General features: G+C 45.1%; 1 protein-coding gene across 8 annotated transcripts in view; it reads left to right on the forward strand.

The window, feature by feature from the left end:
• The window catches only part of LOC117902688 (AF4/FMR2 family member lilli), a 91,530-nt gene that overhangs the window by 65,831 nt on the left and 2,698 nt on the right, over nucleotides 1-23,001 (forward strand). For 2 of the 8 annotated variants that reach the window (XM_034814223.1, XM_034814224.1), the window contains 10 exons: nucleotides 8,659-9,743; nucleotides 10,631-11,375; nucleotides 11,446-11,858; nucleotides 11,917-11,973; nucleotides 12,031-15,198; nucleotides 15,267-15,458; nucleotides 15,550-15,630; nucleotides 15,695-15,860; nucleotides 15,922-16,072; nucleotides 16,131-18,845. In XM_034814223.1, coding sequence (XP_034670114.1) covers nucleotides 9,520-9,743; nucleotides 10,631-11,375; nucleotides 11,446-11,858; nucleotides 11,917-11,973; nucleotides 12,031-15,198; nucleotides 15,267-15,458; nucleotides 15,550-15,630; nucleotides 15,695-15,860; nucleotides 15,922-16,072; nucleotides 16,131-16,279 — 5,346 coding nt within the window. In that variant the 5' untranslated portion in view covers nucleotides 8,659-9,519 and the 3' untranslated portion in view covers nucleotides 16,280-18,845. Of the gene's footprint in view, nucleotides 1-8,658; nucleotides 9,744-10,630; nucleotides 11,376-11,445; nucleotides 11,859-11,916; nucleotides 11,974-12,030; nucleotides 15,199-15,266; nucleotides 15,459-15,549; nucleotides 15,631-15,694; nucleotides 15,861-15,921; nucleotides 16,073-16,130; nucleotides 18,846-23,001 lie in introns of those variants that run through there. The other 6 variants (XR_004649420.1, XM_034814225.1, XM_034814226.1 and 3 more) reach the window with 6 other exon arrangements.

Genomic DNA, 23,001 nt, shown 5'->3' on the forward strand with positions numbered 1-23,001 from the left:
ACAGAAATCATTAAAAATATTAAATTAAATTATTTTTGCTTTAGAAGTAACAGACGTCCCACGCCATTTCATATTATTTGATTTATCATCATATGTACCTGCATGCCCACGCTCTCTCTCTCCGAGTAATGGGTGCCACAGGGAACACACTCGAAACTGTTTGCTTGTGTGTTTTTTGCCAGGGAGAAGAGCAAAGCAGAGCAAAGCGCATCGCAGTAGATAAAAGAATAAAATTCCAAACTAAAACTTTAGATACATTTATTTCAAAATGTAGTCACGGCCGCCGTTCGGAAGGGAGGGGTATCATCAGCAGCAGTGCAATTCCGTTAAATCTCTCTATGTCTCACTGAGCCGTTTACAGTTGGACAAGAACTGGGCGTACACATTGGCAATTAAAATGTAATTTACAGCAGTTGTATGCCAGCAGTTACTTTAAAACTGTGGATATGCCAAGCACAGAGGCAAAATGGAAATGGAAGAAACCAAAACAACAACAAGAAAGTGTTGCTGCAAACAGCTGCAACAATTGTTGCCAGACCGCAAAAGTTTTCTCTCTCTCTTTTGATGAAGGTTTTTGCTATTGTTGCACTGCAATTTCCATTTAAACTGTTATTATTATACTGTTTGCTGTTTCTGTGCATTTCAGTTGAACAATCTGCATTCCGATTTGTTCTTATTTTAACCTGAACTGAATGAAGGCTTGAAAGGGTTAGAGTGTAATGCAGTTAGGAGGCGAAGTGGCAGCGTGTGTCACCTTATTCCAAATTGCTTATTCGGCACCAGACACTCAGGCCTCGAAAGTTGTGTCAACATTGGAAGACACCAAGGACGGACAGCAAATGTTGCACAGAGTGTGCAATTTGTTGCTTACATTGGAGAAGCTTTGTAAATTTTGTAGCTAATAACCATTTCAAAATGGTTGCTAAAATGTATTTTTGTAAGACTTTCAATTAGTTTTATTTTCTCTTTTTCTTCAAACTGTTTGCCATTTTCAATTGTTTAATTCTACTTAGTATCGTATTACAAGTTATTTAATTGCTTTTTAGCACAGTCCCAGAGCTGGAAAGTGCGCAAATAAATGAAAAACTTTTTCAATGTGGCTAAGCAGCTTTCGAGTTGGCCAAATTTACGATGGTCATCGGTCACGGCACGCAAGGGAGATCGCTGTCAAGAGACAAAGAGAGAAATAAAGCCCATGGAAAAGTAATAGAGTGAGAAAAATAAAAAAAAAATGAAGAGAACTCTGCATTTTTTCCTGTGATGAAATTAAATCCTTAGTTCCAAGGTTTGATGTTTAATGCTAAAAGACTTCGAAGTCAGTTTTTGTACTTAAAATGATTATTTTATGAATTGGCTGGCACTTTATCAAGTACCTCACGTCAAGTGCCCGAAAGTCCGTGGCAGAGTGGCCAGAATAACGGTGGTTAACCGCAGTATGCACACCATCCACACACACACACACACACACAACTCTCAAGGACACACTCACCGCCAATTGTGGGCGGGGGCACACCCGTTTTAAAGTTGCCTTAAAATATGTAGCCTGGCAATTTGAGGCAGAGGCCGCTGCTAGGCCTGGCCTGCCAATTCGCAATTTCCCTAGAAAGAAGATCCTTGGATGTCGAAAAGGAGGATGATATTTTGGGGGGCAACCTGCAGCAAATGTTATGCAATTTTATTAATGGACTTTTTATGTGTTGCACTTGCTCATCTTTACCTCTTTCTCCGCTGTCTTTCACTCTCTCTCTCTCTCTCTCTGGCTGCCTCGTTAAATGTTGGGATTTTGTTGCCACGAAATGAGCACAAAGGTCGGAAATAGCTTAAAGAAGACCAAGAATAAAGAGTAACCGAAATAAGACTGTGCAAAAAAAAGTGGGTTAGATTCTCCAACCACCCTGCTCCCGTTCTTTTGTCCCTTTTTCGCCATTTTCTTGTGGCAAAGTTTGGTGGCAGCAACAAAAACAACAACAGAGGAAAGTAACCCACATCAAGTTAAATCCCAAAAACTATTATCATTTTAATCAAATCAAGCCAACAGGACAACAGCAACAGCAACAGGAAGCGGATGGCAATACACACAGGAATAGGGCAGAAAATCAGCAATGTTTGGGGCTGTGTCAAGGGGGGCAGGATGAAAACCAGAAAAGAAATACACCAAAAGAAAGAAAAACCTTAGAAAGGCAAAGGAGAAATGAGACAAGTTCTTCGGGAAATGTCAGTTGATTGAATACACTTTTCACTTTTCATTGAAGGATATCAAATTTCAAAGTAAATCCTTATCTTTAGTTAGAGTTTTCTACGCTTTATATTATAAAGCTGTGAAGTTTTTACCATTGCCGAGCACTCCGAAAGGGTATAAGAAATCAGAAGAAAATTAGAGAGAGAAAGAAAAACGAATGGAACAAGGAAAAGCTAGAAAGCGGAATAAGAATGGGACACAGACTGAAATGACCAAAGCAGCAAGTCAGCAGAACAGAGAAAAGCAGAGAAAGCCAGACCCCCCTGATGCTGGTGGAAGCCAGAAGGAAGGACTGGAAGGACTTAACTGGATGCTGGGCAGGGGCAGAATGAACTAGAACGCCGACGAGGACGTCTCGTTAAAAGCAAACGCCAGGTGGGCACAAAACGTTAAGAGAGGAGAAGCGGTGGAGCCAGAGCAGCAGCAGCTGGACGCAATGCAGTTTCTATTTTCATTTTTTTTTTTTGTTCCTTGATGGTTTGGTCCCTTGTCCGGGGCTGTCGTAGGGTAGCATACTTTATGGCGGCGTCGCTGTTAATGAAGCAGGAAATATGCGTCAGCATCAATATGTAGGCAGGACGAAGCGAGAGGGTAGAGGAGGGCTTGTGTCTGAAAGCAAGTTGAAAGCTGGACAAGTCAAGGTGCCAAGTGGGCGCCGCAGAAGCCCGCCACAGATAAGCTTTGCATGTGCAGATTATAGATATGTAGAGAGGAGGGAAGTGCAGGTTTAGACAGGTGCCAAAGTATGCCTCATCTATCTATGCATATGAAATTGATTGGGGCTGATCAGGCACCCACAAAACTTAACATTTTAAAGGCAATTTTAAAGAAACTTTAAGCATTGCTGAGAGTTAAGTCACAATCAAATCAAAGACAGTTGCTGTGGCACACTCAGTCATGTGCAATCCTTTCTTTTCATACATTCTGCCATTCCATATACCCAACTCTGTCTCTCTCTTGAATTAATTAATTAGTTTTTGCTGGCACTGTTTGAGATTTTAGCTTTCAAAGCTTTCATTTAGTTTGTCAACTTCTGAAGCCTCTCCTCAAAGCCACTTCCTCCTCTACTCACAGCAGCATACAAAAAATTGAATGTAGTTTGCGTAACGAATGCAATTTTCTTAGAAAATTGACCACAAATTGCAATTATTTATGTGCATATGGGCAGTCAATGGCAACCACAAAAATCCAGTCAACAAATGCAGACATCTCTTGATATGTAAAGACTTGAAAAATTTGATTGACCAAAAGGCAAATCGAAATCAATTGTATTGACTTAGTGGCTTAATTGTTTCAGCTTGTTCTAACTTTGCTTTCAGCTCAAAAAATAGGTGGAAAAATTACCTTAAATTTCAGTTTTTATAAATGTTCTTGCTTTATTTGTTTTTTGATTTCCGAGTCGAGACGCACGAGCTAAGGCTGCTTAAAAATATTACACGAGAAAGGCAAATAAAATACATGTCTTGTACATGATGTTTTTTTAAAGCAAAATAAATTCAAAGTAAATTCTAAACCCAATCTAACTGATTGGTTTTACACTGAAGTCCACTTCTAAACTGCTCAAATTAATTAAATAAATTTCAACTGGAGAACCAGACACACACAGACATGTCTCTCTCTCTCTCTCACACAGGTGGAATACCTTAAAGATATAAATTAACCCACAGTCAGGTACAGCAGAACCCGCCCGTAAAACAAGTCCAAGTCAGAGTCAGAGTCGAAGTTGAAGTTGAGTTTGAGGCGCTTTTGCTGAAAGAAAGTTTAATGAGTGCCATAAAATTTGTTGACTCTGCAGCCACACACACAAAAAAGTCCTGCGAGTATGTCCTGTTCTATCCTGTATCCGAGGGGGGTAGCGGGTGCACTGTGCAAGGCGACTGTGGCTTTGGTCGTTAGTCTATGGCGCCCATTTGATAATAAATCCTGTCCAACACACATACGCATAGACACACACAGAGACACACTCGAGGCAGAAGTTAGAGGAGCAGAGTGGCAGTGTGGGGCTTTGTTTATGCACTGCCCAACAATATGGGGGATACTTTATACCCCCTGCAAAAGGGGGATGTTCTGCTGCTGCTGCTCCTGCTGCTCTTGTTGATTTTCTCTCTGAGCGTTAGGGTATATTCAGTGATCTAATGTCTGTGGTAGGTTATAAAATTAATCGTAGTGGTAGTCGGTTGAGCTGTAAGAAAGAATGATAGTGCAAAGACACAAAAAGTAGTCAGCTAATTCGCTGAGAGCGAGAGCCTAAGACCGAAAATCTAAGAGCAACAGCTTAAGAGCGAGATCCTAAAAGCGAGAGAGAGATGGCCGCAGTTGCAGGAGCACTGAACGCATTTATGAGAAAAAGAGCGCGATAGAATGAATGAATTGCGAGACACACATTATTGCCGGAGAGTTGCCGAAGATCAAGCAATAAGAACATTTGCGACTGCCCTGTAATAAACTGCACTCTGCGAGTAACATTTCTGATGTATAACTTCTTTCCAAGGGTATCCACCAACCGGCTATGCTTTACACACGAGAGCAGCCTTCTCCGTCGTTTGTTTTACACCTCTCTGCTTGGCGGCTTAGCGGTAGTTTCCATTGGGGAGTTAAGTAGACTTTTGTGTTATAAATTAGGCGTGTGTCAATGTGTGTGTGTGTGTGCAGTGACTGCCTTTTGCTAGTCACCCCCCACAACCGCTTGATCTTACTCTTGTCTCTACATAAGTATCTATATCAATGTGTGTATATATGTGTGTATGTATTTCTATCTATCTTTGAATCTTCTCCTGTGTTCCCTCCTCTGTCTCTCTATTCCTCTGCTCTCTCTTGTAGTTAGTCTAAATATGCATATGAATATGAAATTAGTCGCATGTGTTCGTTCTGGCTTGGTCTTCATCCTGCCTGTGCCCTGCCATCCTTACGGTCTGTGTGCCTTGGCCCCTTGAATTGAATTGAATTTTCTATGCCAAGAGCTTGTGTGTATCGTGCCTCGTGCCTTGTGTCTCCCGTGTCTAGCGTCTTTTGTGTGCGAGTGTGTGGATCGGGCTTCCCGGGTTGTTCTCTGCAAAAAGGGCTTCCATGCGTAATTTAATGTTTGTGCATGTCGTTAAATGATTCATGACGAGCTGCTGCTGCTGTTGCTGCTGCTGTTGCTGCTGCTGTTGCTGCTGCAGCTTTCTCTCTATGAAGTAACCCTGATTGGTATTAGGCACATGTAAAGCAGAAATTACTATTCTTGTTAACTTTAACTCTTACTTTTCATGATCATTTATTAAATGTTACTTTTCTGGGATTACATTCCTCACAATTGTTGTCTGTTGTCTACTGGATAAGCGGGTGTAATGTGAGCTGTCTATGGATGTAAGTTAGTTAAAGGGAAACCGTTCCTTATTAACCGATAAATGGAATAGGAACAGTTACACACAAAATAAATCTTTGAATATGTAAAAAATATTGCATTTATCATTTTAAATACTTTGTGTGGTGGCTGCTCCTCTTGTTTGCTGTCTTCCTCCTTTCAATCTTTCCTTCATTTTAAATACTTTGCGTGGTGGCTGCTCCTCTTGTTTGCTGTCTTCCTCCTTTCAATCTTTCCTTCATTGCTTTCTCATCTGAGACGCTCTCTTAAAAGAATAACGGACTCATTTTCATCTTCTCTCTACCGATATGCTTCAATTTATAAGTCTCCTACACATACAATGTCCATGTCTGTACAGTTGCTGAACAACTTTCTCCAATAAATATCTCTTTGTAACTCCTTCGATTGACATTTGCAATTTATAAAGTTGCTCTGGACTTATTCTTAACATGGAATATATTGCAAATCTTGAAAAGTCGCAGCCAAGAAGTGTTTTGTTTTGTTTGTGGGTGTTCCCCCAAAAGCGATTTAAATGTTAATAGAGAAGCGAAATCCGAAAGAAAACAAACAAAACAGGCACAAAAAAAAAAGAAGAATTTACAACGTCGCGAATTTTGCTAAACTCTTGCAAAAGGGAGAAGGACTTCAACAGGAGAGGTGGGAGTGGGTGCTGGTTCTGGTACAGCGGGAGAAAGAACTGTGGGTGCTACTTGCTGCCATTCCCCAAAATATATTTGCATAAAATTCATAACATATGCCCCGACACAGGCGTCAGAGGTGCCGCTCTGACTCTGGCCCCTGTTGGTGCTGGGTCCTGCCATCAGCGCCCGTAAGTAGGCAACGAACGGTAAACAACTCCGCTCACGTTTCTGCTGCTCCCCGCCTTCGCCTTTCGTGTCGTTCTCATCATCATATTTGCTGTATGAAGAAAGCAAAGTAAATAAATAGACATGTGTGAAAAAGCCGATGAAACAGTTGGATAAAAAGAGAAAGAAAGAGACAGACAGAGAGAGAGAAGCAGCCTTCTTCGATTTACAGCACAAAAAAATAAGGAAAAAAAAATGAAAAGGCTTCAGGGGCAACACCAACGATGGCCACTGTAAGTTTTCCATATCCCCATAAGCTGTCGATGAGCAGGAGAATGTGAGGGGTGGCTGAAGTTCCTTTGGGATATGTGTGCAATATATGCCAACTTTTTTTTGAGGGGGAAACGAAACTATGGAAAATATTCTTAATTTACCTACAGCACCTGAGGCGTTAAGGTGAAACATTCTGTTGGCTGGAAATTATTTTGTCACACTTTTCCACTGCTTAAATATTAAATATTCAGCAATAGCTGGGAATACTACCTGTTTTTCTTTGTAAATATCCACTTCTTATATTTCACTCATTCATTTCGTGCCTCTTTGCTCTTTGCTGTTGTGCGGCCGAGTCTATGTTTGAGCGGCATTGTTAGCAGCATTTTTTCACTCAATTACTTTGAGCATTGTTGATCTCTAGTCTGCAAATTATATATTTACAAATGCCATTTCATTGAAAATGCATGCCACCGGACAAAAACCAAAAAGTCAAAATTCAAAATGCAAATAAACGAAAAGCCAAAACACACACCGACACACACAGAGGATAGCAAGCAGAGAAAAGACAAATTATTGTAGCTTTAGATTAAATGGACGCACATTAAAGCAGTCACACACACACACACAACTGTAGAGGGGGGTGGGCTGCCACATAGATATATAAATTAAGCAATAGCCCGAAACCGAAAAGGCGGCCCAAACAGCAGCAGAACTGAAACTTTGTCATGCTTCTTCTCCGGCAGTGTCTCTTCCATTCCCATTTATTTGTGCTTTCTGCCCATTTTTGGGTGACGTGCATAAACTATTTGTGAGCACTGTGTGTGTGGGGAACTTCTACCGAAATAAAATAATTAAATGTTTGTTCTCTCTCCTCTGGCTCTGTCTCTGGCGCTCGCTCTCCTTCAGTTGAGATGTTAACAAAATTTATAAGACAAATAAATTTTAGCAGCAGCAACAGACAAAAAAAAACACCCAAAGGCAGCAGATTTGTGGCTCGTTCACTCTGTCTGCCTTTCCCTCTCACTCTCTCTCTCTCTCTCTAGCTCTCTCTTCGGCTAGAAGTACCAAAAAAAAGGGTCGAATTTGTGCGTCTGTCGTTTGCAGTGGGTCCTGTCCGTTTCTTGTGACCAGAAAATTAATTTAACTGACACGTTTTTCATTCAGAAATGAAAAGTACATTTTGTCATAAATAAAATTCTGAGCTGCATTTATTATGGAACGGGAGGCGAAGAAGGAGTTGATGATGTAACTTTTAATACCAAAAAGAGCTGCAGAACTGGAAGAACTTGTTGTGCTCCAAGAGACAATATCCATGCACAGTTCTTCAAGCATTGGGGAGCTTGAAATAGCTCTGAAGTAGCAGTGGGGTGCCACCCTTTGGTTACAGTTACATTTCAAAAACTTTTTACATTTTTACATTTCTTTGAATGCAAACATTTGTTGGTTCCTGGGTTCTGTTCGCCCAACTCACTTGTGTGTGTTTCAAGTTGCAAATTTTCCATAAGAATACGCCCAAAAGGACATCGTTGTGCTCTGGCAGTCCCAGGTTAAGTGAATCTAAGCGCTGCACTCCAAAGCCCAGCCAAGCAGACGCCACCGCAGTTCCTCACAGTTCTTCAAATGGCCGACAGACTCTGGGTTGCCGACGACTGCCGACAAGATGTGTCGCGTCGCGTCGCATCTTCCATAATCCCCAGCCATGTGTGGGTGTGGGTGGGGGAAGGGGCGGTTTTGTCTTTTGCATAATGAGAAGCCGAGTGACAGTCACTCCTACCTGAGGTACAGCAACATGCATACAGACATACATACATTTTACATTGGTACATACATAAATATATACTTACATATTTACATATGTGAGAGCGTATGCTTATGTGGGGTTACATCAGGCTTGTCTTAAGTTTTAACATTTACCGTTTCATACTTGTGTTCTGAGATTCGCTTGCAAAAGCATGCAACTAATTTAGTGTATTTTTTCTCTGTTCTGCTTTCAGGTACTGCAACTTATACTTTTTTTACCAACACAGCTACACACTCTCACCCTCACACACACACACGCAGCAGACAGTCTCAAGCAATAAAAGACTCCAATCAGATGTAACCATAGAACTGTTAAAACCCAAAGAAAACACGATCAAAATTCCCTAGGAAACAAATCAAATCAGCATTTACAAGCAAAAAGTCTGTTAAAGAGAAACCAATTGAAAAGACATTGAATCAAATATCTATATTTTGATAATACATAAGAGGAGTAACAACAGCAACAACAACAACGAATAGATTACATGCCTGTGCTAGTGCTTGTAAAACCGCTTGCAAGATCAGTGCACTAACAGAGTATAAAAGAGGAGAGAGCCTGCCCATCAAGACGACGGAAGCCTTAACAGTCACTCAGCAGAACGGAGGCAGCAAAATGTTGCCAGCAACAACAACAGCAGCGCCGAGTGACTCCAACAACACAAACACAAACAACTATAACATCAAATACAACCACAAAGCGCCTTTTCAACGTCGCTGCTGTCAGAGAAGCAAAATTACAACGATAACATAAGAAAGAGATAATAACATAAAGAGAGCACAGCACAGAGAGAGAAATCAAACTTGCAGTTTCGGTTCACTGTTCACCGTTTTCCCTTTACCCTACCCCCCACCCTACCCTACTCCTCTTTCACACCTTTTCGCCCTCTTGTTTGCAATTTGCAATTTTTGTTGTTGTTGTGTGTGCAGTGTTGGTGCGGGGGTGCTCCTTGTGCCGGTGTGTGCGTGCATTAGCGCTGGCCTTGCTAGGCGCCTGGCCTGCCTGTGTGCCCTCTCAGGGGAGAATTTAATTATTTTATTTGTGTTAAGCGCGCGTTATGGCCCAACAGCAGCAGCAGCAGCATCACCAGCAGCAGCAGCAACAGCAACAACACCTACAGCACCCACACCAAAACACCAACAATCAACTGCAGCAGCTACAGCTACAGCAGCAGCTACAACTACAGCTACAGCTACAGCAGCTACAAGAACAGCAAGAACAACAACAACAAGAGCTACAGCTACAGCAATACAATAACAATTTCTACAGCCAAAATTATAAGTAAGTTTTAGAACCACTGGCTGTACACGCGCTCTCTCTCTTTCTCTCTGTGTTTATTTCTCTGCCTATGTCTGTTTGTTGTTCGTGTCTCTTGTCTCTGTTTATGTGTTTTGTTCTTAAGTACATGTGCACTCTACCACTACCCTACCCTCAGAGCTCTTTGGCGCTTTAAAATGTAAATCAAATCAAATGCAAACAAAAGCATGCGTCTGCCCCCTGGCACAGTTCACCTGCACGGGCAATATTTTCCTTGCAAAGAATGCAGACACCCAGAAGCCGTGTGCATGAAAAACTGTTGACATATGTTAGCTTGTTCTTGTCAAACCATCGGCAGCCAAGGGGTGCGTGATGACATCGTATTTGATCGATATTACGATCAGTTTTTACGTGCATAAATCCGAGACGAAACTCTAAGGAGAAAACTAACCTTTAATATATGTATAATTATAACAAGTATACAAATGTTTGTGTACTCTCTTATGCACTCATTTTAATCAATGTAAATATTGTAACATGTTTGTCTGTACATAATCCCTGCTTAAGCACATATTGAACGGCAGGTATGTAAACGTATTCCCGCCCCCGAAAACATTTTACACGGCGCCACGCAGTGCATGTTAAACTGTTTGTGCATAGGGGGAATGTCGGGAAACGTGAAACACGTGACGTGACTGTTCCTGTTTGTTCGCCTAATGTTTGTTGTTCGTGTTGTTGTTGTTCTGCCTGTGTGACATCTGTTTGTTGTTCTAATTGTTGTTGTTGCTCTAACTGCACCCAAAATAATGTATTGAGAGGGAATATAAACCAATCGCATACTCTGTAGACTTTGTGTCACTTTTTTGTCATGTAACATATTTTTATTCGCTTGTTTTTTTTGTGTACTACAGCATGGAGGAATACGAGCGACGGAAGCGACGAGAACGTGAGAAAATAGAACGGCAACAGGGGATACAGATCGATGACCGGGAGACGGCTCTCTTTAGCGAGCCGCGACGATTGACGGAGGGAGATGCAGAGATCACGGCCGCCTTGGGGGAGTTTATCGATGCGAGGGTGTACATCAATCAGTCAACGGTGGGGATTAGTCGGCACGCGCCCGGCGCCGGCAATCCGCGTCTGCAGGCACCGCCGCCGCCCAAAACTCTCGGCCATTCCCACTCACCCTCCTCCTCCGCGTCCGCCTCCGGCTCAGCGCTGCCCGGCCAGAGCCAGCAGCAGCAGAAGCAGCACTACCAGCAGCAACAGCAGCAGCAACGACCTCCTGGCTATCTCAAGCAGGCGGACAACAAGCCGCCGTACAATGGACGCGGCGGCTACCCAGGGCAGCCGATGAAGAACGATATACCCTCGAGTAGTGGCATGGCCCCGCCTCGGGGTCCGCCCAGATCTGGTCCTGGCTCCGGCTCCAACTCCAGCAGCAACTCGTCCAGCGCCACAAACAATGCCACCGGCGGATCCGCCGGCACGACTCCCCTGGGTCCGCCCCTGTCCACGCAGATGCCCAATGGGCGAGAGAAATCATTTCTGGGACCACCGGCGCCAGCGCTGCACAACGGTGCTGGACTCTTTGTGCCTCCAGCGGCGAGCAAGCGGCCCAGCAGCGGCCCCGGACTGCAGCCGCCCCCGCCAGAGGTGAGTTCATGGGATTTACAGCTTCAAAAGGAACCTTTTTCTAACCTTTCTTTCCATCATCCATCCACAGAAGGACATCAGCAAGATGATCAGCGAGATGACGAACAGCTTTCGTGTGACGGCACCACTGACGTCGATAGCGGCCACACCGCACGCTCCGACGCGAGAGAACTACAACCTGAACGGGCCCAACACAAATAAATATGCCTTTGGGCCGATTGGCTCACCGCCCATCGGCTCCCAGCCCTCGTCCCTGATGACACCGCTGTTCCCGCCCATTGCGCCCATTGCCTCGCCCATTACCTCGCTGCTGACGACACCGCCGCACGCTAGTCAGCTGCCCCTGGGCGGCGTGAGCCCCGGGGCGCCAATGCAGCAACTGCCGCCGACACCGCCCAAGGCAGCGTCCGCACTCTCACCGCAAGCAGCGGCCAAGCCGCTCAAGACGGAGAAGAATCACACGCTGGAGAAGCAGGACTCATGGTAAGAGCTTAGAGATTTCCCTTTACTTTTCTTTTGATATTTAAACTCTTTGTGGCAGCCTCGAGAACGATCTGGAGCTGTCCGAGTCGGAGGACGAGCAGCGCAAGAAGGAGAGGTGAGTGGGCTGTGGCTCTTGTTGGATTCTCAATCTAAGTCTTCTCAAACTTTACAGCAGATCGGCGGGGAATAGCAGCAACAGCTCCGAGTCGGACTCCAGCGAATCGGGCAGCGAGTCAAGCTGCAAGGGCGAACATCAGCAGCAGCCACATCTCCATCACAATCATCACCAGCAGCAGCAGCAGCAGCAGCAGCAGCAGCAACACCTGCAGCAGCAGCAGCAACAGCTCCTTCAGCAGAAGCAGCAGCAGCAGTTGCTCCTCCAGCAGCAGCAGCAGCAACAGCAGCGACAACTGACGGCGAATGGCAGCAAGAAAAAGTACAGCCACTCGATCATTGCTGGCGGTGGCAGCACCATAAGTGGACTGCTGACTTCGAGTGGATTCGGCAGCGGCGGAGGTGGCAATGGCGCAGGCACCACAGTGAGCACTGGCGGTGGGAGCAGCGGTTCGGGCGGTGGTTCAGGCAGCGGCTCGGGCATTGGCACCATGAGCAGCGGCAGCTCCTCGAACAAGACGCCCTCGCCCACGGAGAGCAACAAGTGGACGCTGAGTCGCTTCTTTCCCAAGCCCGCCAATCAGACCAGCTCCGAGAGTGTCTCGCCGGGTAATGTGAGCATGAAGGTGCCTGGCATACTGCCGGGCGGTGCTCAGATCATACCCGAGTCCATTGAGGTGACCACGGCCATTGTGAAGAACGAGAAGATCCACGACGATCACATGGACATGGACGATGTCGAGGAGGAGGACGAGGATGAGGAGCAACAGCAGCAGCAGCAGCAGCTGCGCTACGGCGCCGGACTGAGCGTCACACCCGTGGCGGTGGCCGTCAAGAAGGAGGCCCTGGACGGTGTGGGGGAGTTGGGCGGTCTGCCGGCTATACCAAAAAATCAGATAAAACGGGAAGCGGAAGCCCTGCACTCCGCGGCCGTCTCCGCCGCCGCCGCCCGTCTATCGGACTCCGGGACCAGTGGCAGCGTCAGCAGCTCCAGCAGCAGCAGCAGCTCGGACAGTGCGCCCGGCGAGGTGGTGCCGATGCCGGGACCAGGCGAAACGCTGCAGCTGCCGGGCGTGCCTGCTGCCATAACGACGGTGATGCGGGTGCCTCCGACACTGATGCAGAAGGCGCCACCGAATAGTGTCACGCTCACGCCCATTATGCCGCTACCCGCCTCGCCCAAGCAGCGTCAGAAGAAGCCGCGCAAGAAGAAGCCCGCCACCAGTGCGCCCATCCTTGACTCCAGCGACGAGGACGAGCCGCCCACTGCCAAGCATGTCCTGGAATTGTCAGCAGCGGCAGTGGCTGCAGCGGCAGCTCAGGCTCAAGCGGCAACGATTCCGCCGCTGGCCGTGAAGAAGGGACGTGGCAGGCCCAGAAAGCAGCAGCAGAGCGGCGGCAGTGGGAACCTGAGCAGTGCCTCGGCCGGCAGCAGCTCCCAGACCAAGGGACCCATGCTGACGGCCGCCAAGAAGCCGCTGGCCAAGGGCCCCGCCATGGCCAACTCAAGGAAACGCGATCATTCCAGCCAGAGCAGCTCCAACGGCAACACGCCCACAAAGAAGCTGGCCATGGGCACGGGACCGGGTGCAGCCATGACAATGCCCCTGCCAGTGTTGCCTTTAGGTGCGGGGAATGCGGCCAGCAGCAGCTCCGACGAGGACAGCTCGTCGAGCAGCAGTTCCACTGGCTCCAAGTCGAGCAGCTCATCGAACAGCAGCGACGACACGGAGACCACCAACCAGAACATAAAGTGTCGCATTGTGAAGCTGAACAAGACGGGCGCAGTGCCGCCACAGGCACGCTTGGGAGTGGGTGCCAGTGCGAGTGCGGGAGGAGCTAGTGGGAGCAGCTCGCCGAGCAGCAGCATCAGCGAGCCAGGGGATCATCATCTGGCCATGAGCACGGTCAGCGCCTTGCCCATGGCCCAGCAGTTGATGCAGCCGCACAAGCCGCGAGCCAGCGTCAGTCAGCACAGCCAGCAGCTGAGCAGCTCCGAGTCTTCATCGTCGAGCGGCAGCAGCACCAGCGGCGACGAGGATGAAGCCAAGCGGGAGAAGGAGCGAGAGCGCAAGCGCAAGAGCGACAAGAACAAAATCAACACGCTGACGCGCATCTTCAATCCCAAGGAGGGGGGCGCCAAGAAGCAGGGCCAGGTGGTAATTATGGACCAGTCGGAGGAGCAGCAGCAGGTCAGCAAAGCTGTGGACTCCGCCTCCCAGCCAGTGCCCATGCAGCCGGCGGCCAAGCCCCGCATGACGCCCACGCAGCAACAGCAGCAGCTGGGCGCAGGACTCGCCTCCCCGGCACGCACCACGACGCCTCATCTGACATCGCTGATATGCAAGATTGACCTGAGCAAGCTCTCACGCGAGCGGATAATGCGCCTGAAGAAGCTCACACCCTCGCAGCAGAACGGTCATTTGACGCCCAAGGATCTGGGCACGACACAGCCGCAGGTGCAGGTACAGTCAGTGCAGGTTTCGGCGCCGCATTTAACACCCAACGGCTATGCCGGAGATGGGCAGGGACTGCCAGCAAAGGTGAAGCACGAGCATCCGCATGCGGTGAAGCCAGAGCCAGAGCTGGATGCCGGCTACGAGAGCAAGTTCAAGCCCGGCAACGTGAAGCAGGAGTTTCAGCTTAAGCAGGAGCGAGAACGAGATCGAGAGCGAGAGAGGGAGCGAGAACGGGAACGGGAACGAGAACGAGAACAGCCAGCTGGAGGTGGGCGTCGGCGCAAGCGCAGCTCAAGCTCCAGTTCCAGTCCGTACAAGGAGAAGAAGCGGAAAAAGGAGAAGTCCGACCATCTGCAGATCAGCAAGGATCAGCTGCTGCCTGTGCCTGTTCTGCTGCCTTCCAACAATCACGAGCGAATGTCCTGCCACGAGCGGTTGTCCTTTGACAAGCTGCAGCTGCTGCACGAAGACGCTGCCGCAGCCGCAGCTGTCGCTGTCTCTGCCCCGAATGGCAGTCCCAGCAAGAAGCTGCTGGCCATGTCACCGCTACCGCCTCCACCAACAGCCGCCGCAGCCGTGCCCCTGCCCATTGTGGCGCCCACCACATGCAGTGAAGCTGTGCAGACAACGCCACCGTCGACTGTGGCCACAGCCACAGCGGCCACCTCGACGACGGGCAACTCCACGGCTCCACCAGCGCCCATTATGCGTCTCATATACCGCTCGTACTTTGATCGTGAGGAAGAGCCGCACAGCGATGACCACAGGTAAGAATCTGCCTTAAGCATCAATTTGTGTTCAGCCAAACTGAGCGACTCCAAACTTGTATCCGTAGAAAAAACAATCAGTTCCTCTCGGAGGCCGTCACTCGGAAGCATGCCGCCGACTCGGAGCGCGACTCCTTCAATCAGGTTACCCTCTATTTGGAGGCCGTTGTCTACTTCCTACTCACCGCCGATTCCATGGAACGCTACAGCTCGGAGCAGGCCACATGGACCATATATAAGGACACCCTGTCGCTAATTAAGTGAGTAATGTGTGCCAAAAAAAAGGAATTTGCAGGGAAAGACACCCATCTGTTGACATTTTTAACCTATTCAATTTGCTTTTTGTTGCAGATTCATTTCCTCTAAGTTTCGTCCGTACCAACAGTCAACGAACGGACAGCACGAAACGCACAACAAAGTGGCCATACTCAGGTGAGGAATGCCTAAACTTTCACTTATTGCCGAATGTCTATAATGATACCCAATCCTTCTACAGTTTGCGCTGCCAGTCGTTGATATCGCTGAAGCTGTACAAGCTGCGACGAGCCAATTGTCGCACTGTGATCAACAGCTTAACGGAGTTCTTTCGCACCGGCAGGGGGGACATTGTCAACGGCAATACGCCATCCTCCATATCACCATCGAACTCGGTGGGCTCACAGGTAAGACGTCGACACAGAATGCAACCAGAAATGTATTAATCTGAATGTGTTTTTTGTGCAGGGCTCCGGTTCGAATACGCCGCCAGGTAAAATAGTGCCTCAAGAAATTCACACACAGCTGTGGAAGCAGAACGAGTATCTGACGTATGTGAATAGTGCTCACGAGTTGTGGGATCAAGCCGATCGTTTGGTGCGCACAGGCAATCATATAGGTGAGTGACAGAGTGGCTGAAGCTGATCCAATTAATACCAATCAATCATGCCACACAGATTTCTTCCGTGAACTGGACCATGAGAATGGCCCACTGACGCTGCATAGCACCATGCCTGAGGTGTTTCGGTATGTGCAGGCGGGCCTCAAGACGCTCAGGGATGCTGTATCGCAGCCGGGGCAACAGACGCAGCATCAGTCGCACTAGCGGCAGCAGGAACAGCCGCAAAGGGAACGAAAGCGGAAAAGGAAACGGAAAGAGAAGCAGAAGGAGCAGCAGAACCACCACCAAACGTGTCTAAATGAAAGTCAGGCCAAATTTGCAACTATTATACACTACAAGCTACTAATTTAGTTAATCAAGCAAACACCTACACGACACTACACAACATTACACTACACTACACATGGAACGCAAATAAATGGAATAATCCAAGAACCTTCCAGCAGAACAGCAAGAAGCGAATCAACCCCAAATCAACCACAATCAACCCAACCAACAGCAACACAGCAAATGATTTGTTAATATAATTTATAGTTTTATATTGTATGTATGTATGTATGTATGTAATTTGTATATGCACATCAATTACTTATTTCCTTATGCTCAATTTTCGATTGTTTTGTAAGCATGTTAAGCTTTATATTTATGCTTAGTTTTAATTGATATTACCACACACACACACCACACCACAACACACATACACACACACACACATTACACACTAAAAGTTATATTAGGTATATGTCTAGACTGTAAGCTCAACCCAACCAACCAACCCACAAAATAAGCAAAAAGTAAACCGACCCTGGCCCTGCCCCTGTCCCTGAACCTGACCTTCCTATAATCTACCCACATGATGAACATTTTAGTTGAATTATTGTTTTCGTATGCGCGTCAAGAGTTGAAGAAAAAGAATGGCTTTTTTAATTGTTTAAGTTTTAGTTAATTATTTTGCTCTGGCAAAGAGCGTGTAATCGATCGATCGTGTTAGCCAATACATATTTGTATATGCATAATTATTGCGCCTATATAGAAAGCAAACAAGTTATAGTTATAAATTCCTTGTAATATTTTTATTGATTATGAATTATGTTTAGTGCAACTATTTTATTGATTTTAAATGAAATTTTTTTTAAAAAGCAATCACAACAACCGTTTTTAGAACAAAATACATGAAAGAAAATAAGATATATGTATGTATACATATATGTATATTGCAAATACATACATATATCATCGTATATGGAAAATTTAATATTTGTTTCGTTTTATTTTGGATTTAATGTATTAATAATTATTACCAGCTCCCTACTACCGCTCCCCGAACCCCGAACTCATCCCACCCACACTTTTGATCCACTTTGACTCAACTTATACTTAATGGGTGCCTCAAGACTCTCCACACAGACGCAACAAAAAATAGTGCATTAGTAGAATTAAACGAGTTAAAAATCAATTGAAATAGACTTGCCCTCAAATCGATATACTTATACATATATTAACTGTACATATAGCAGCCTATATACACTCGAACATATACAACATGCGATATACTCGTACATATACATACATATGTACATATATGTATATACATATATATATATGTATATTTTTAATATGCCAAACAAAAGCGGAATGCAATAAAAACTACTTTAAGCCGTAACAAATCCAATCAGCTGGCACAAGTGGGATACGATCTTCACATTTCCAACACTCAAGATCCTGAAAAGGCGTTTTCAGATGTGGTGGGTTGGGGATCTGCCCAATGTGCTGGCCGCGTTTTGTTGTTGACTCTTTTTTGGCATAGAACGAGAAGCGAAATCGAAAACGAAAAATCACGAAAATCAAAGCGAAAAACGTATGTAACGAAAAACCAAAATGAAAAACTTTATTAAACAAATATGTATTATTAAACATGGTTCTGGGGAAACAAAAGCATTTCACTTTCAACAAATGAAACAAAAGAAAAAAAAAACCAAATAAATCGTAGACAAATTTTAAGTTACCGAACACTGGAACGGGTTGGCGAAGAGTGGGCAAAGTGGAAGCGCAATTTTATTGTGCAATGCAACTAAGTGTAATTATTATAAATTAAAATACATACAGACCAACGTACATAGGTACATATGTATGTATGTACTGTATATGCATTGTTAATAATTCTCAAAATGCTGTAAATAGTAGTACACGGAGATACGAGCCTACACATGCATAATACATACAGACACATAAACACATACATCGTACATACATATACATAGAAGATGCATTCGAATCACATTCATATATTGGCATAAATACATACATATAAATATATATATATATTTTTATATATATAAAGAATACTAAACGACATAGTAAATATACATAGTTAAATTTTTTCAAAATGACAAGATCAACTTGCAGCAATAAGCAAACAGCAAAACACCAACAACAACAACAACCACAAAAGAAAACAAAACAACCAACAAACGAAATGCGCCTAGAAATAGTTAATAATTATATTTTGTTAAGCGTTATTATAGTGAAAAACAAAACAAAACAAAGAAAAGAAATCGAGAAAACCACAGAATTAAGTTTTAGGCTCTGGCCCATTATTCGAATGTGAAGCAACGGCAGACACCAAAAACGAATGCAAAAACACGAAGTTGTTCATTAACAAAGTAAACGTAAAAGTAACGGTAATGGTAACGGTAAAGGTAAAGGTAAATATATATATATATTTTGTACAAATATAATTAAAGAAAACAAAAAAGGAAAGAACACAAAAACAAAAAAAAACAAAAACAACCGCGGCAGCAGCAGCTAAACCAAGTACACTTATTAAAGTTTAAGCAACAACAACAACAACAAAACAACCAATTTAATATGCAATTACCGTAACAGTAGTTGATAAATCAAACGAATAAAACATCAAAAATTGTAACATTTAATAACGCCCGCCCAAAAGTAGTTTCATTTATAGTCGGCAAGAAATTTTAGACGACGACCAAAAGTTGGTCATTCGTTTCGACTGCGGAAAGATCATCGCCAGTTATCGCTAACGATCTGCAAAAGTTCTTTCTGATCTACATCGCCAAGACTATTCCTGAGAGATGCGGATCTCTTTAAAAAATCTCCCCAATAAACAATAGACTCGATGGCTTACTTAAGGCTGTAAAATAAAACCTATTAAAATTCTTTGATAAACTCTTAAAAATAGATATTGAATAGGCAAAGACGGCCGGATCTATCGATTGATTCACTCAAATGTAGAAGAACTCATCGATAGTTTCGATAGTGGCCGTGGGGGGTACTCTTGCTATTTGTATTGGGAACCATTCAAATACATGGATGTCTTTTGTGGAATTGAATATTGTCATAATTGTATGATCCCGAAGAGTTTTTGTTTTGTTTTTAATTCCAGTTATGTTTGTGTGTATGCGTTTTCTAAGTGCAGCCACTAATTGGACAAGGTGTCCTGAAAAGAGCGCCCATTGAGTTAACAACTTTCAAGCGATCGTATCGATGTAAGTGATCGACATAAGCTTATCGATACTTTGGCCCATATTAATTACCATATGAATATCGATGTATTAACACCACTGGCGACGCGCAAAGGTTCATTTTTTTCTCACCAACGTGAGGCCAATTCCGGCAATTTCATTTTGTTCTCAGGTCTTAGCACTTAGTTTTGGATTAGTTGTAGCTACGAAACTACTCTTGAAAATGTCCGAGCACGACCATAACCGCTGCCACTGAAATTGGCCAGGCAGAACGCACTAATGAGACTCAAGAAAAGCGGCCGCAGAGTGCGGCTGCCTTAGAAACTAAAGAAAGGATCTTTTTATATGTATGACCTCGTTGCCACAAGTGATCAATCTTTTGACTCGTGCCCTGAGTACTTGTCTTACCAGTGATCAAGGATTAATTAATACGAAGACCTCAGACACCTCATGGAAACTAGGAAACGTCGCCTTCAGCGTAAGCGTGCTAAAATTCGTAAGCAATCCGTAAATCCAATATCCCCAAACTTTTGAAGCATCAGCTTTTAAGAAGGATCCGCCTCCAACCTGCGTTGTGCAAGTGAAGAAGAAGCACCTTCAGGCCTGGATGCCACAGGAATTCATATTCATGATTCAAATGCACCGCTCTTACGACTCTTTTCAAAAATGATCCAGGCCACGTGTTTGATGAACGCGCTCGTTGAAGTTTAAAAGCACTGGATGCGTACAGAAGACTCCATGTAAGTTGATCCACAGGCATAAAACCTACATGCATACATACATACATATGTAAACAAATTTATATGTATAAGCACTTACAGTTGTAAGGTAACTGCAGCTAGAAATGGTTTGTAATGCATTGAGCTTGGCTCATCGTGTTCAGTTTGTTTTACACGTGTATATATGTATGTACATACATATGCCCAATACATATGCATGTATGTATGTACACCTGTAAGCAAAATGGTAACAAAACACGCCACACAAAGAAGACAAGAGCAGAGATTGTTGCATACATGCGGGTGAAAGGGATGGGGGGTGAGTTCCGAGTATTAGTGGGTGGGTTGTGTAGGGTGTATGAGGGGTGGCGTTTTGCTCGCAGAGTTCAATGGTCTTTTGACACAAATGATGTCAAGTTGAGCTTGCTGCTCGTTCGCTCGCTCTCTCAATTCCCTCCTAGCCTCTCTTGCAGACCTTCAGGTCAGCTGCCTTGCATTTGTTGCTATTTAACTGTTTGTTTGGGTGCCTTTTTGGCTGCTCTTTTCCGATATGCTGTTACGGCCGGCTTGAGATGCTCGGGCGGTCTTGTCGTCTCTCCTGGTGTGCGCTCTCTCTCTCTCTCTTGCTCTCTCGATACGAAGAACCTACCGCAATTTGTTTCGTGTTCATCGGTATTGCTGGCTGCATTTCCTTGTTTATGTTTTGCGAACGAATGTAGGGTATTCGGCTAAAAGACGAAGCGTGACACTGCAGAGCAGCTGAAACTGTAGAGAGAATAACTAATTGATGTGAATGAGAGAGAGAGAGAGAGGACTCTATCGTTATTTAGTGCAGCGCTTTCGATGCGCCGTGGCTGCTTCTGCCTGTACCTGCGCAATTTTGCGCTGCAGCTTCTTGTTATTGTTGGAGCTGCCGCCTCGCTCTTCTCATATGGTACAATGTGACAAAAAATCATGAATATTGCACCAAGTGTAAATGATAGTTGGGTACAGCTGAACATGGTTTTATCCTCTTAACTTGTTTATTATGATCGTCCATTTTGAATGATCGAGCTTAGTTAATTTATAAGCTAATGCTTAACTTTAAATTGGCCGCATATTCAATATTATGCTACCGGGGTCGTACATATTTACATTCAAATAGCCATTAGATTTGTTGCGGGTGCAGTTTTTGTTCCACCGTGCATGCCAATTCCAAAAACTACGCAGTTGTTATGCCTTTGCTCTCTCACGTACTCAACTGTACGCCGTAATGGAATTATATGGTGGTGTATTCCCTCTCTTTCGGGTCTTACCATACTCACAAACATTCAATCACAACGAAGTTTTCTGCTGTTTTTGCTGTTGTACTGAGAAAAAAGGCAACGGCAGGAGAGTGCTTTGCGGGAATACACCGCCTTGTAGCATCATGGGCAGAGCGAGAAGCAGCGCTGCTTCTGCTGCTGCAAGTACTGATACTGGTGCAGCGGGCAGCGCAGTCTCGAGTCCTGGCTGCATTTATCCTGGCGGCAATTGAACACCATTTAGTTCTTGCACTCTCCGGCGCAAGTTGTGTTTTTTGATTCTCGTCGTTTATAAATTGTTGTATATCGGTATCAAAATAACACACATCTAGCATACTCACGCAACCAGCCATACACACATCTTCGTAATGCAATTTACATATGTATATCTAAACATGAATATATAGTGCTATATGTATCGGAATAAGTTCGAAAATTCCTCAAATGTGTGTGTGTACGTGCTCAACTAGTTTTTAAAACTCATTTGCAACGAACAAAATTCTCAAGTTTTTCAAAAACGGAAAGTTGTGAAATCAGTGAGGAATATTTTGCGGCGTCGACGAGCCAAGTAAGAAAATGGGGAAGTTAACGGGGTTCTGCAATTACATTTTACATTTTCCTTCCCATGCAAAAAAATGCCCACACCCAAAGTCGATTTTTCACTTTGCATATAGCAGAGTAAAGAACCACCTCCCCCTCAGCCAAGTGCCCATAGCCCTCAGCCCTTGGTATCGGGCGATAGTAAAACGGGGCTCAATGGGGAGGCTCTCTGTCGGCAGAATCGCAATTTCTCTACACTCTGATATGTATTTGCCGCCTACACACAGCCATACTCACACAGATACACAACCAACTGCACACTCATGAACAAAGCTGCGTTTCTTGCAGCGCCGGCCGCTGCCTGCAGTCGCCATTTAACCTAAAAAAACGACGTTGATCCAGGAGCGGACACTGCCGGGTGGAGGCAGGATGTTTGAGGGCGTTCTGCAGAAAAAGCTTTGCAGAACTTAGAACTATTTTTTATTTTATTAACGTTTGGTCAGATTTACTTTTACCCCATATATTATACATACAATATGTATGTACATACATGCATGCATATGTATATGACACTTCATGTCGAAGAGCACAGGATGCACAGAGCCCCGGGTTTTGGCAGCCTGATTCGGTAACTGTTCCACCAGCCCACCCCTGTGTTGGCGCTGACGTTAGCGTCAAAGTCAACGTCAGCTTGCAGCTAAGCTTGCTCTCTGAGCTTGTGTGTTCCTGCTCTCGCACTCTCTGGTGTTGGCTCTCCCTACCGCTCGGGACTTGCATATCTTGTGGCGCGCTCAGCTGACAGCTGACTGCGCTGCCTGCGCTTCTGCTGCAGTTTTTTCGTTTTTGCTCTCTCTCCCGTTTATTTTTGCCGCACCCAAATACGAAGCGGCCTCCACTAT

Source organism: Drosophila subobscura, chromosome U, assembly GCF_008121235.1.
Source record: "Drosophila subobscura isolate 14011-0131.10 chromosome U, UCBerk_Dsub_1.0, whole genome shotgun sequence".
NCBI classification, from domain to species: Eukaryota; Metazoa; Arthropoda; class Insecta; order Diptera; family Drosophilidae; genus Drosophila; species Drosophila subobscura.